The 13,046-nt window shown below is 40.3% G+C and overlaps 1 protein-coding gene across 11 annotated transcripts in view; it reads right to left on the bottom strand.

Annotated features, from left to right (window-relative positions):
* The window catches only part of ENOX1 (ecto-NOX disulfide-thiol exchanger 1), a 359,555-nt gene that overhangs the window by 81,909 nt on the left and 264,600 nt on the right, over nucleotides 1-13,046 (bottom strand). For all 11 annotated transcript variants that reach the window (XM_039567955.1, XM_039567962.1, XM_039567926.1 and 8 more), the window contains one exon: nucleotides 11,164-11,397. In XM_039567955.1, the coding sequence (XP_039423889.1) occupies nucleotides 11,164-11,397 (234 nt within the window). The remainder of the gene's footprint in view (nucleotides 1-11,163; nucleotides 11,398-13,046) is intronic.

Here is a 13,046-nt window from a genome sequence, read left to right as displayed (position 1 = left end):
CTCAGAAGACTCTAAGCGCAGCATCCATTGCACTTCAGGCTTCATCAGGATTAAGAGGAAACATTTCTTTTTAAGTCCCATTTAGACTGAACTGTAAGAAAATATTGTTACAAGAGTCTTCTTATGAAAACAGTTTTGTGCAAACCGATATCATTTTTTCACCAGGATTTTATGCCATAAAACATCAATTTTTCAACAACTGATTTTGAACATCTCATGTAGTCCTTTTTGGTTGTATTTCTTTATATATATTTTAGATGGTATGCATACCTTTCGTAGGAGAAGGTATATGGTTATGGTGGGAAGATGTAGTGTAGTCATAACCAACAGATACTTAAAACAAAAATTGGAAAATACTAAACCCAGCCAACTGTGTTGAAGGATACAGAAACATGTGACACAGTTTGTAAGACTCTGCTTTCCATGTACAAAGAATAATGAAATACTAATTGTTAAATGATGATTTTGGCTTTTATTCTGAATCAATAATCACTTCCCTAAAAGGCAAGGAGCCTAAAATACAGAGAGGACTAGTGACATGCTCTGTGCCCACAGCCTCTGAAGAAGAGATATTTACTTTGCCTGATCTTTAGTATCTTATTAACTGAAACATGCTTTCAGCTACAGCAATAAGATTTGCTCTCCACAGCTGAATAAGCATGTTCACCCAAGATCCCCGAAGAAAAAATTGCAAAATAACAGCATCATAACACCCTCCCTGCATACAGGGCTGTATCTGTTGTAAAACATTCATGTGTGATTCGTTATCACCATTCATTAATTTTCGCTGGGCAGGAAGAGTCATATAGGCTTCTTTTGATTCCATATTGTCCCCTTGGATTAGACTCCACTTCAGAGCTTTGCTGGATACATATGCAGCAGAAATGTATTAAGTGGCTCTGACGAGTGGGGTGGGCTGACTATAGACCCCAGAAAAGCCAAATGTAAGCAAGACTTATGCAAAGCCTCTTCACTGCAAGAAAACACAAGGATAAGGGTCTCCAAAAGACTTGGGCAAAATCTTCAGCCTGCTGAATTGCATGGGAACTGGATGTCAAAGATCCAGTATATCCAAGAACTCATCCCTGAAACACAATGTTTATTATAATTACACTAGTAAATAAGAATAACCTGTAATGGTTTCTGACAATGTTAGCATGTTTCCATGCATAAGGAAAATCAGTAGCATAGAAACATCCTCCCTTTTCCTTGTTTTAGTCTCTCCCCAGCACTCATTTGTGTGTAGTTCTGCTATAGAGTCTCTATGAAGTAAAAATACCCTCCCCTCGTTTTGTTTTTATCAGGCACAGTGGGTGTCTGTAAGGGATGTTCGTAAACATACCATCCTTCTGCCACATTCTCCCTGCCCATTTAAAAGGATATGCTGAAAACTTGTTTTCATCATACCGTACTTCCAGGGAGCTGCAGAGGTCTGTGGGACTGTTATAGTTAATTAACAACTCTGCACTCACAGGAAAAAATCCTTTCATTGGTAAACATCAGCATCTTCATTGATTACATAATTAGAAGATACATTCAAAAATGCTAGAGGGTAATATATGCACAACAGGAGCACATTAGTTAATAAAATCTTCTCTCTACAGTTTTAAAATTTACTTCACCATCATTTCTAACTTTTATATTTTTGAGTTCACTCAGTGACTGGCATAAGGTAACTCACTGTGAATTAAATTTTTTCATCCAGAATACAGTGATTGCCTTAGAAAATCAGATTTTTATATGAGATTGTGCATTTATTTTTTAGTTAGTAGATAAATAGTAGAAGAAATGCAGCAATGGAATCTAATTTAAAAAGAGCATGAACTGCTTTATGATTGCAGTTATTTATTAAAAAAAATAAAACAAAACTCCTAATTGTGTTCAAAATTATTCCCTTATGGTAGGATGCACATAATTATACACTGTTTAAAAACAGACTCTTCAAATAAATCCCTTTATATAAGACATGTTCCCATATGTAATTGTTCTTTTAAAATAAGCTTGTGGCAAATTATTTCTTATTCTTAGAGCTTTTTTCTTCTCCAAGTTTCAGCATAATCTAAGCAAATAAGGTAGGCTTTATCAGTCCTGTTTTTGTGGTCTGTTTAATGGTGAAGTGAACTGTGCTCCGGAAGTGCCTGCTTCCCTCAGCTGGCTGCAGAGGGAGCCTGGGTTAGCCTGCTCTTGTATCAACATCTCTGTAACATGCCCATGTTTGGTCGGAGTGATCCCAGCAATTCCAAAAGTGCAGCTGCTGCCAACACCCACCCAGCATCTGCACCCCTGCATGTCCCCGTACAGTGGTGCTCAGTTCTAACACAAGCTCTGATGACGCTGTGTCGTTTGAAGATTACCCAGCCATTGAGGATGACTTGCTGGGTGTCCGTCGATAGAGATTTCCAGGTGCTGCCAGACTCAATCACAGGACTCTAGAGATAAGATATTTCAAATTCCTCTTATATCAACTAAAGATATCTGACATTTAAATCCTAGCTCACAACTTAGATGAAATGAAATATAAAGAAAACAAAATGCCTCCCTAGAGCTGCCCAGAAAATTAACAGGAATTTTCTATGAAAAAAGGGAATAATTGTTGACAAATGTTTTGCCTTTTTCTGCTTGTAATTTGACCTCTAAGCAACCCCAACTGGAATAAATTTTCAGTTGAAAAAGCTATGACAACAACTATTACAAAATGGTATTCTGGGAAGAGGTGTTGGAAACAGAGGTTTTACTTTCAGCTTATGGAGTTTTCCTGGTGTAACACAGGGCAGAATTCAGCTCAGAGTACCCTCAAATGTGACTATTCTTCTCTTAGTGTTAAACACCTCCATAAGGTGCTTTCACAATGTGGGTGATGGTGTCTAAGGCCTTAGACATTGGAAAGAATATAGACTAATACATCATTCTGAAGCCAGGCATTCAAACACTCTTATTTCTATGATTTTTAAATTTATAGATATATTGCAAATATAGCTAACTTTATATTTCTGTATTTCAAGAGTGACATTGTATGCTGGACTTCCAGCTAGGACAAGATGAAACTTGGGCTACAGATTTAGCCTTGTTATTATCTTTTCAAACCTGACCTTTGTCAGATGTTTGAAAAGTATCTGAGATATTTCACACAACACTTGGAGTCTCTCTAAATCACAGCAAATCTTCTACATTGTCCTATGGGCTATGTTGTTGTCCAGAGTCAGCACACACTGTCCCCAACCTTGCTCCCCTAATGCAACCTCCCAGGCTTGCAAGGACATGCTGAAAAGACAGAACTGTTGGTCTTTACTCCAGTGACTACACCTAGAAAGCTCTTGTGCTGTTTTGCCTCAACACCCCTTGAAGGCGTTCTTGTGAGCACTGAGCATAACTGTGCTTCAGGGCAAGCAGGGAAAGGACAAGAGTGGTGGGATATGTCCCTCTGATTTCGCCTCTGATTAACAGCCTGTCCTCTGTCAGCTGTAGCAGTGCCATGGGAAGATGTGTTTCCTGCCTCACCCCCACCTGTTAAGCACTACCCCCTTGCTCATGGTGTTACACTGCCCTCAGTCTGTCTGGTGCTGCTCAGCTGCTCAGACTCCAGTTCCAGTTTGTCAAACTGGACCCAGTTCAGTTATAACAGGAAGGCGACACAGTTCAGTTCAGGGTGCAAACTTCTTCATTATGTATAACTGCAGCCAGGGGAGGATGTATGGCCAAGGTTACTCTTAATCTGACTTCTGACTTGATAATTTATTAAACTATAACTGAGATTTCTAAACTGCAAAGACTGAATTCAACATGGAAAAGAATAAACCTTAGGAGGTGACTGCTGTGGGTGAATCAGGTCAGAGAAAAGGTTCACTTAACTTCTCTCATCAGCAGGCTCAGCCCAGCTCCCCTGTGCATCAGGAACAATTTGCTTCCCAGCACACGCCACTTCTGGTGCCAAAATGACAACCTATTTTTCTCTTGGCTTAAGAGCTTCTTCTGTACAGAGTGCCTGCCACTGACCTAGAAACACAACTTTTCAGTCTACTACCCTCACCTTCTTTTTTTCCTGCTCAAATCCTTTATATAATTGTGCCATGAATCACACACATCAATCTAGTACTTTTGGGATTAATAACATTTTTAACCCAGTAGCATTGCATAACAAGTGAGAATCAAGAAACACAAATTTTTACTGCCAAAGGGTTCTTTTAAAGAATGATTAATATCCACCTTACTATTTTTTAAATAGCTTTAACTGCATGCTATAACCAAGAAACTTTTCCAGTTATGTAACAAATGTCTAGCTGACATTAGATTTGATAAAAATACACATATATGTTCACTAAAAGACATATTAAAAGAGTAATCTCTTCCCCCTACATAATCAAAGTCTTTCTTTCTTTCTTTCAAATTAAATCACACAAGATTCTTCTGGGGGTGGGTGTTTCATGTGAGACACAGAAATCCATTATCTTCTCCTGCTGATGCCATTATTTCCAATGAAAAGTAATTATGAGGGTATTGAGTTTCCTCCCTTTTTCTCAAAATCACACCACAAACTTTCAGAGTGAGCTGCCATTTCCCAGTTCTCAGTATTAATTAATTAACTTGAGTCATTTTGCAGTGTGGTACATTTAATCCAGTGAGCTTATATTAAAACCTCAAAATCTGCATTGATACGATATAGCTGAGGTGAGGGAGGATGCTTTTAGTAATGCACTAAGCAGTGAGTGTTCCTCCTGTAGGCTTTGGGAGGGAGGTGCCCAGGGAATTAGTTTACCAGGCTGCTGATAGCTGAACCCACCTTATGCTCTTCTGCCAGCAGACAAAAGTGCCCTCGCACTGTGCCTGCTCACAGCCCCTGTGCGAGGCTCTCTGAGCCAGATGTATTGTGCCACAGCAGATGTCAGCAGCATATGGAGGAAGGAAGGAGAAAATGATAATCTTAAACCAGGAAGGGTGAGTGAACAGATTTGATGCTAAAGCATTGAAACATGTCTGTTTTAGGGCTCTGTCCTGATATACCACTAATGAAAAAAGACTGTGCTAAAAAAAGCTTCGAAGTCTCTCAGCAGCATTTAAACCCAGCATTCACTGGATTTGTTCATAGGATCTCACTTTACCTCCCCTTCTGACGTAGCCCTGCACTGAATTCAATCCTTCCTGGGTGAGACTTGCCTGTCTGCATAACTGCACTGTTTCTGCAGTGCTCCACCAGCCTGGCTCCCAAGTGCAGGGTGAATAATGAAAGCAGTGTGTTTTTCTTCTTAGTGAAATATCCTATCTCCCAAGCAATTAAATGTTGTTTATATTTCAAATGACGTGCAAGAGTTGAGATTGTCAGGCTTGATGTTACCTCAGTCTTGTGCAAGGTGCATCTCTGGTTAGTTCATTCTACTGTAACTGCCATCTATTTATTTAAATTTCCAATCTGTGCTTTCTTCAGGGGATAATACAGTGCCTGGCAAAGAAGCAGCTTCTGAATTTTTATATTATATTTTTTAAAATGAAAAACCATATAAATAACTTCCCCGTGCTCATAAAAAAAAACTACATTAAAAAGGGAGGTAACTTCCAGGGTATTGTATATAACTTTCAGATATTTATGTCTCCTGTGCTCAAAATATTTAAAAAAATAGATATTCAGATATAAAGGGATGTCTTTGTTAGGTGTTAGGTGATGGAACTATTTAGCTACCCGCAGCAAGTAAGACAGATGTAGCATTTTAAAGGAGCTTATTTGCAAGAAGTGATTTCTGGAGATGATACCATTAGGTACAGATATGCTTGAATTAAGAAAACCATAATGTTCTAAATTCTGCTTTGAAACGCAAATGTCATAAGCACAGATTAAAATGTTTTGTTCCAATGCACCTGACAGAGCAGCATTCCACTTAAAAGGTTCAGCCTATCTCCAGTTGTGTCTTGTTCTGGGCACCACATTACTTAACTGTTTATAAAGCACCCAGGAAAACAGATGTCAGAGAATGCAAATTTGAACCTAAATATCTACCGACACATTTCACTGTGCAGTAATAACACATCTGATTTAACACTGAGGAATTAAAATCTCGAAGACACACACAAATGCTGCAATGAACCAGAAGAAGAGAAAGTCACTTTTTTCTAATGTAATAGCAGAAGACACAATATTCTGCTGGTTTTGTCAAAACAAGGAATCAGGGTCTATTTTTGAAGGCTGTTTAATGAGGCAAATAACATTTACACTTCGTTGTAAATGCCCTTAGATTCCCAGAATTCACATCTGTGTATTTATTGAGGTATGTCTTGGTTTGAAAGACCGGTGTCTGCTGAGGAAGGCAGGAGCCTCCCTTGGAATGGCAGATGCGACCCCCCTTCCCTCCGAGTTATTATAATTTTGAAATCAAGGAGCTTTTAGGCAAAGATGTGGGAAATAGGAATAACAGTTCTTTACTATTATATATCTGTATGTGTATAACCAGTCAAACAAACAACAATAACTCTGGCAGTAACAGCAAACAATCACAAACCCAGTGCCAGCCTTCTCGGCTGTCGGGCCCTTTCCCCTCGGGTGCAGTTCCGCTCGCAGCCGGCAGGGGCGCTGGCGGCTCCCGGTGAGCAGGGCAGGTGCGATGGTTCCCCCGCGCCTGCAGGGGGCGCTCCGGAGCGAGCTCGGGGAGCGCGCGGCACCGGTGCCCTGGGATCCCGGGAAGGGATGGGACAAAGGCTTCACAAACCCCTGGGCAGCCAGTCCCGGTGTCCGGCCAGACCCTCGGGAACGGCAGGCTGGAACGGCAGGGACGAGCACAAATCCCGGGTGGCAGACGAGATGTATCCAAACGGGGAACCCCCCGGAGGTCTGGGTGAGCAGGGCTACAACACAGCGAAGGCTCAAAGCAACGGTGGGGCAGGGCAGCCATGGCCCGGCTCCCAGCGGGGCAGGGAAGGCGGGCTTGGGATCCCAGGGTTTCTCTGGCAGAAGGAAAAAGCAGAGGACGAAACAGCCTCTCTCTCCCTCCAAACACCAGGGACCGACTGTCCGCCACCCCGGTGAAACAAAGCAGTAGCCAGATGCACCCCACCCTCAATGGGTAGGTCTTTTGTTTTTCCTAAATATCCAGCAATTTGTCCCCCTAGCAACATGTATGGGGAAAATTCCTTTTAACAGAAAAAAACCCAGGAGAGCTCCTAAAACCCCAACAAGGTATTTCCTCAAGGAAACACAGATGAGAAGGAGCTCATGTTCTTCTTCATGTTACTTATCTTCTTGGAATGCTGGAGCTCATTTCATTCTGATAATTGAGGCTTAGGCTAACGACATGAATGGTGCAGGAAAAAAATGTCCATATGTATGATTGTATGATTGAAGAGAGCTAAGAAGGACTTCATTTACAGAACTACTGAAGATCTTAATGGAAAAAAAGAAAAAAAGGAAAAAGGAAAAGGGAAAGGGAGATAGACATAAACCAACACTGTTTGCCACACACTGAATTGGAAAGTGGTGAAAAATTGCACTGGTACATAGTTTGATGGGTTTTCTTAATTTCTGTAAAAATCAAGTGTTCAAACCAAGTTCTTTGCAAATATGAAGGGATTTGGGGAATGGAGAGCATGTCATAAATCCTCCTGCTCTTGCAAGTGTGCAAGGACTCGCAGGGAGTGGGTTCCCAGCCCCAGTCACCAGGCACTGAAGAACTGGTTCCTTTGTTCTGTGAAGCTCCACACCAGTAGAGACAACCTGGCTTAAAATTTACAATGAACTTCTGTTTCCAATTGGCACAAAAGTTCCTCTGTACTCTTTCACCCACAGTCACTGCTGTACCAGGTGACTTCAGCACACCAGTGGAATAGGGATATGCTGACAGCTTACCTCTTGACTGGGGCAAGAGTTTCCAGCCAAGTCTGTTACACAAAAACAATGATTTCTTAGTCTTATGTTGCAGTTTGCGGAAGGTGAAAAAAAGATATTGCCATCTCTAGTATAGACTCAGTAAATATCAAGGCCACATTAGGGGACTGGCTGATAAGACTACTTCATCTCTGCTCACCATAACATTTCCTTGCTGTCAGGAATTTCCAAGGTTATTTAGATAACAGAAGTTGCTTGGATTCAGACCAAGTTTTCTACATCTGTGATTGCAAAGCAGTATCTTGGGATGAGAGATGTTTAGTTGTTTTGGCTTGCTTTTTAGCTAGTGTTGCTCTGTGAGCTTCCGGAAGCCCTACAGGAGCTGGAACCCGCATGTTGGGCACCAGCAGATCTGTCTCATGAGCTGGCAACAGAGCTCAGGAGTCTTTTGAAGTGGGCACCACAGCAAGGTCATTGACTTTCCTTAAGAAAACAACTGCAAAGCATCTGCTCAAAACCCAATCTTTCAAGTTAAATCCTGCCAAGTGCAGATATAGTGTGATCATTCTTTACTTTGGGATGAATTGTCCAGGCTTTTTCAGCACTGCGAATGTAGTGATGTGCAGAGACCTGAAATTTTAACTCCAGGTTTTACATATCTCTGTGAGTGTGTGTGTACATGTGTATGTGTGTATATATATATATTCTGCTACTTTCACTGAAGTCCACATTTAAATTGTAAATGTATGATGATGGTTGGACTCGATCTTAGAGGTCTTTTCCAACCTTAATGATTGTATGAATCTATTACATGAACTGCCCTTTGCCAGAGTTGAAGAATTTTCTTTATTGTTGCATTACTTCTTTTTTTTAGAATGTCACAAAGAGCTCAGGTGGTGAATCCATGTTGGCCAAGAGAGGCCATAAAGTTCAATGCCACTATTTTATAGATTCTATGATGCCATAGGAAAGGTAAAGTAGACCAGTATAACTACTGAAGCCCACCTCTGCTTTCTGTACTACCTAGGACAGGGCACAACTCATGCCCACTGAGAAGAGAGGGGGCTTTTCTGCATTCTCCACCCTTAACTATCTGTACAGATCCAGGGCTGGTGTCATTAACCTCACAACAAGGTGTCCTGGGTTGCAGTATATTCTGCTACCATCCTCATGAGCTGTTGAAACCAAGTGGGGCAGTGTTTCCTTGCCTCCTCCCTCCAGACCATCTTCTGTTAATGGGCCCATCAACACCTGGCCTCCTGACTCATCATCCCATTGTGAGATGCTCCACCCAGAAGGAGGAACCAAGCATTCCATCCTGGATATAATCTGAGATTCTGAGCACCCCAGACAACACTTTCCACTGGATTTCCAGAGGATAAGAGCTATATAGCCACCACTGGACCTTCCGAGGAAGAGCAGACCCTTTCTACAGCATCACTGCTTCAATAGAACCACATCCACCACTTCAGGAGGACGGCAGCCACCATTTTATAGGACTGCTACTGCCACCCCGACTCACAGCGTGTCAGGTTATATCCTGACTCTGTCAGTTTAAACCAGTGTTTTTCTGCCTTTTTTCCTTTTTTCTTAATTTCCCTATTAAATTCTTATTCTGACTTGGTGCCTCCAACTGGTTTGTTTTCAAACTAAGCTGCGATAAACTAGTACACAATGCAACTGTTAATTAGAAGAACTTTAAAAATTACAATATATTCTTTTATTGGATTTTAATGATTTTTAACCAGTAAAAAAAAAAACTTACCTTTTTTATTTTTTTAATTACATATTTCTGGAAAAACAGTAATGCACATAGTGTTGGTCTATTTCGTGCTAATTTTTCTTATATTAAACTTGAGCATATATGTCAAGCTATGGTTAAATTTCCCTCAGGAGAACCAAAGATATAAATGCTTGGAGTAGATTTTAATTAAGTATGGAAACTTCCATAAAGAAAAGAAAAATCCTTCTAAATATAGTAATCTTAAACATCTTGCAAAAACACACATTCAGTTACCCCGAGCAATGACTAGCCATATGGAAGAAATTGTCCAGACTTCTTGTATTTTCTGGTTTAGTTCAGGAAACCTGTAGGCCTTACTACATAAAGAAAAACTTCCCTACAAGAGATTAACTCCTAAAATATTCAACTAAAACCAGATGGATCTAAAACTGGACTGGAAGCTTGGTATGAATTAAAATTTCTTGTATTAGGGCCTCTTTTCTCCTGGTCTATTGATCCATCTAGGTTATTTTACCAATCTATCAGTTAGATAGATTCATTAATTATTTAATGGAGGAGTGTATCTGGTGAGAATTAGTCAACCAAACAAGTAACAGACTGAGGTAGCAGTGACAGCTAACAGCAACCAATGCAGTACTCAGAGAGACAGCAGGGTGCATCTCTGCTCCATGCTCCAAGAATGAAACACTGCACTGTCCTTCTTCGGCTCCCCAAACATGTTTCATAGAACAGAGACCAGTGTGATGACAGCTGGATAGTCTAAGCCTAATCTAGATAACTCTTAAACAGTGGCAAGAATCACAGCTTCTTGTGACCTGGCACACAGTTAAGTAATGTGCTTGGCCATCATGGGGGAAAGAATGCCAAACACAGCTGCTAAACACTTAATGAAAACAACTCTTAACGGGTATGAAGAGTTGTTTGCTAAATATTTCTTTTAAATTTTGTTACCATGAAAACTTTATTTCTTTGCTTCTTACTGTTTATGTTATCTATTAAAATGAATCCTCAAAGTGCACCCTTGAAAAATATTATCTCAGTAAATGTACCTAGAAAAAAACAAACAAGGAAGCAAACACATACCAAAACATGACACTATCCTGCAAAAGTAATTCTAACCCGAAAGAGGGAGTGAAAGAATGGATGGTGTGTGTCAGAGATAAGTTGTGTCAGCTCATGAGTGCAATTTGAATGCCAGGGACAGTCAAATGCATGTGATGCAGCAACCTAAAGTCAAGGATTAAAGTAATTTCAGGGATCAGGCATTTATTATGAAGAAGGATGCCTGCAACAGGTTGTCTTACTGTGAGAGTATTTCCTAGATATATATGATTGCAGCAACTTAACATAACAAAAAACCCCTGTGGTAGCATTCTGAAGGCTGTGTTTTAGCTGTTAAAGCACAGGCAGATGGACAGATGTCATGCATTTCTAGCAGATGGGTGAGTATCATTACCACTGGCATAGAAATGGTGGAGAAAGCCATTTCAGTGGGGGAAAGCTAACAGGGCAAGTAATGAAAGACATCAGAGAGAAACTGGCTTCACTGCTCTGACTTCTGCATGGCTCCTGCTTTTAAGGAATAATAAACTGAGAAGTAGCAAATGGTGCTTACCTTTCAATTTTTCAGCCAGCAAAGCAGCTTCATGTTCCGAATAATGCATTATTGCTGGAGGTGAAGGAGGGCGCAGTCTGTCTTCTTCCATTTTGCGTCTGTGGCGTTCTTCTCTGGCCAGCATTCTTTGTTTGCATTCCCATTCATAAAAGTCATCTCTTGCCTGAGCAAAATCAACATGAAGGCGACCTGAATCCTTTTTGTCTGTGCTAGATCCTAATCTCATGCGGTAACCTGAAATCAACAAGTAGAACTAACTGTTGCAGGATTTATTTGCTTAAATTTCTCTTCATTTTTTTTTTTTCTTTTTTCAAGTGCAGCCGGGTAAAAATGTACATTAACAGATTCCCACATATCTATGCAGGATCTATCAATCACAAGAAGATAAGCATCCATCCAGTAATTTTCCTTCACAATTTCCTGTACCACCTATCACCATAGTAGAGGAACTGAAAAGTCAACCCAAAGATATAGAATCTACATTTCTGTTTAGAAGTCTCTCAAAATACATAATATTTTTACATGATGCTTCCAACTCTTAAAAGCACAAAAGTCAGATAAACAAAAAATAATTACTTAAAATGGATCTGCTTTAGTCTGAATGTGGTGCCCTTCTCCCCCGATCCTGTTGAGATCATGTTCAGTCTACTGTTTTTCTCCAGTCTGCCAAAGGAATTGGAAGTATGGGGAAAAGCTGAATTTTATGAAAACCATGACTATAGGTGAACGTGAAAATTGTGCTACATAAATTCCTGTGCCACAAAGAGGATGGTTTCATAACTACAGTGATGCTAGATCTCAAATTTTGAGACTCAACAATTGCAACCACTATTTTCAAATTCTCCAGTGAAAATAATCTAGCAGCAAATATAAATCACCTACAAATTAATTATGTTCATAATTCCTTAAAGTAATTTCTAAAGTAGGGACAGATTTATTAGACATTTGAAAGACTCCTTTCAGAACAAATAATGAAACCTGTTGTGCCTTATCTTTAGGGATATTCTACATATACGTAACTTGGTCAACGTATCATATGCTAAAGTTAGCACACTGCAAAGGCTTTAGGTTAAGGGCTACAGAGCAGTACAAAAGGGGCCTGCTCTGAATTAACCCCTTGACTACTGTCAGAGGAAGAACAAATCATGCCAAAGCTATAAGAGAAGCTTTTTGTGGCCATATTTGGGCACCTGTCATTTTCCAAGCTGTATTTCTAAGACACAAATATATACACAGAGCAGTTTGTCTAGCTTTTAAAATGCCACTTCAGAGAAAGTGTGAGAAAATACTATGTAGAAAGCTTCAAACAGAGCCCTCAAATGTGGGTAAAATTCATCAGTCTACACAGGATAGCTCTAATTTCTCCACGTCAACATGCAACAGCCCAGCAGAGATTTCTCAAATGACAGGATGCTGCAGAGATCAAGTCTGTGCTGAGCTGGCACACAGGAAGCTCTTCAGAAACACACACTACTGCAACCACTGCATAATAATTCCAGGGAGAGGAAACTTCTATTCAAAATATCTGGAAAAATGGTGTTTGCTGCTTTTGATGTGCAATCCGAGAGAACCTACTTTCCAGTCTTGTGGTTTGCCTGTGGTTTGAAGAGCTTCAGTACCTCACCACCACAGTTAAAACTCAGTTCTGAGCTCCCTCCAGGAACAGCAAAGCAAAGAATTGTTTAGTAGATTAAGCAAGTCCTTGCAGAAATGCATATCTAGGCATACTCTGTTTTACTGCTGGAAAAACATCCTGCTGTATGAATACAAGGGACTGTCCATACTGCAGCCCATGTGAGACAATAGCTTCAAAGGCATTAAATATCCATATATGTAGTGATCCTTCAATTAAAAAATAATCTGGGTGCCTTTTGATTTGACAT

Source organism: Corvus cornix, chromosome 1, assembly GCF_000738735.6.
Source record: "Corvus cornix cornix isolate S_Up_H32 chromosome 1, ASM73873v5, whole genome shotgun sequence".
In the NCBI taxonomy this organism is placed as follows: Eukaryota; Metazoa; Chordata; class Aves; order Passeriformes; family Corvidae; genus Corvus; species Corvus cornix.
The sequence above is the reverse complement of the archived record's forward strand: the minus strand, read 5'-3'. Positions and strand labels throughout refer to the sequence as shown.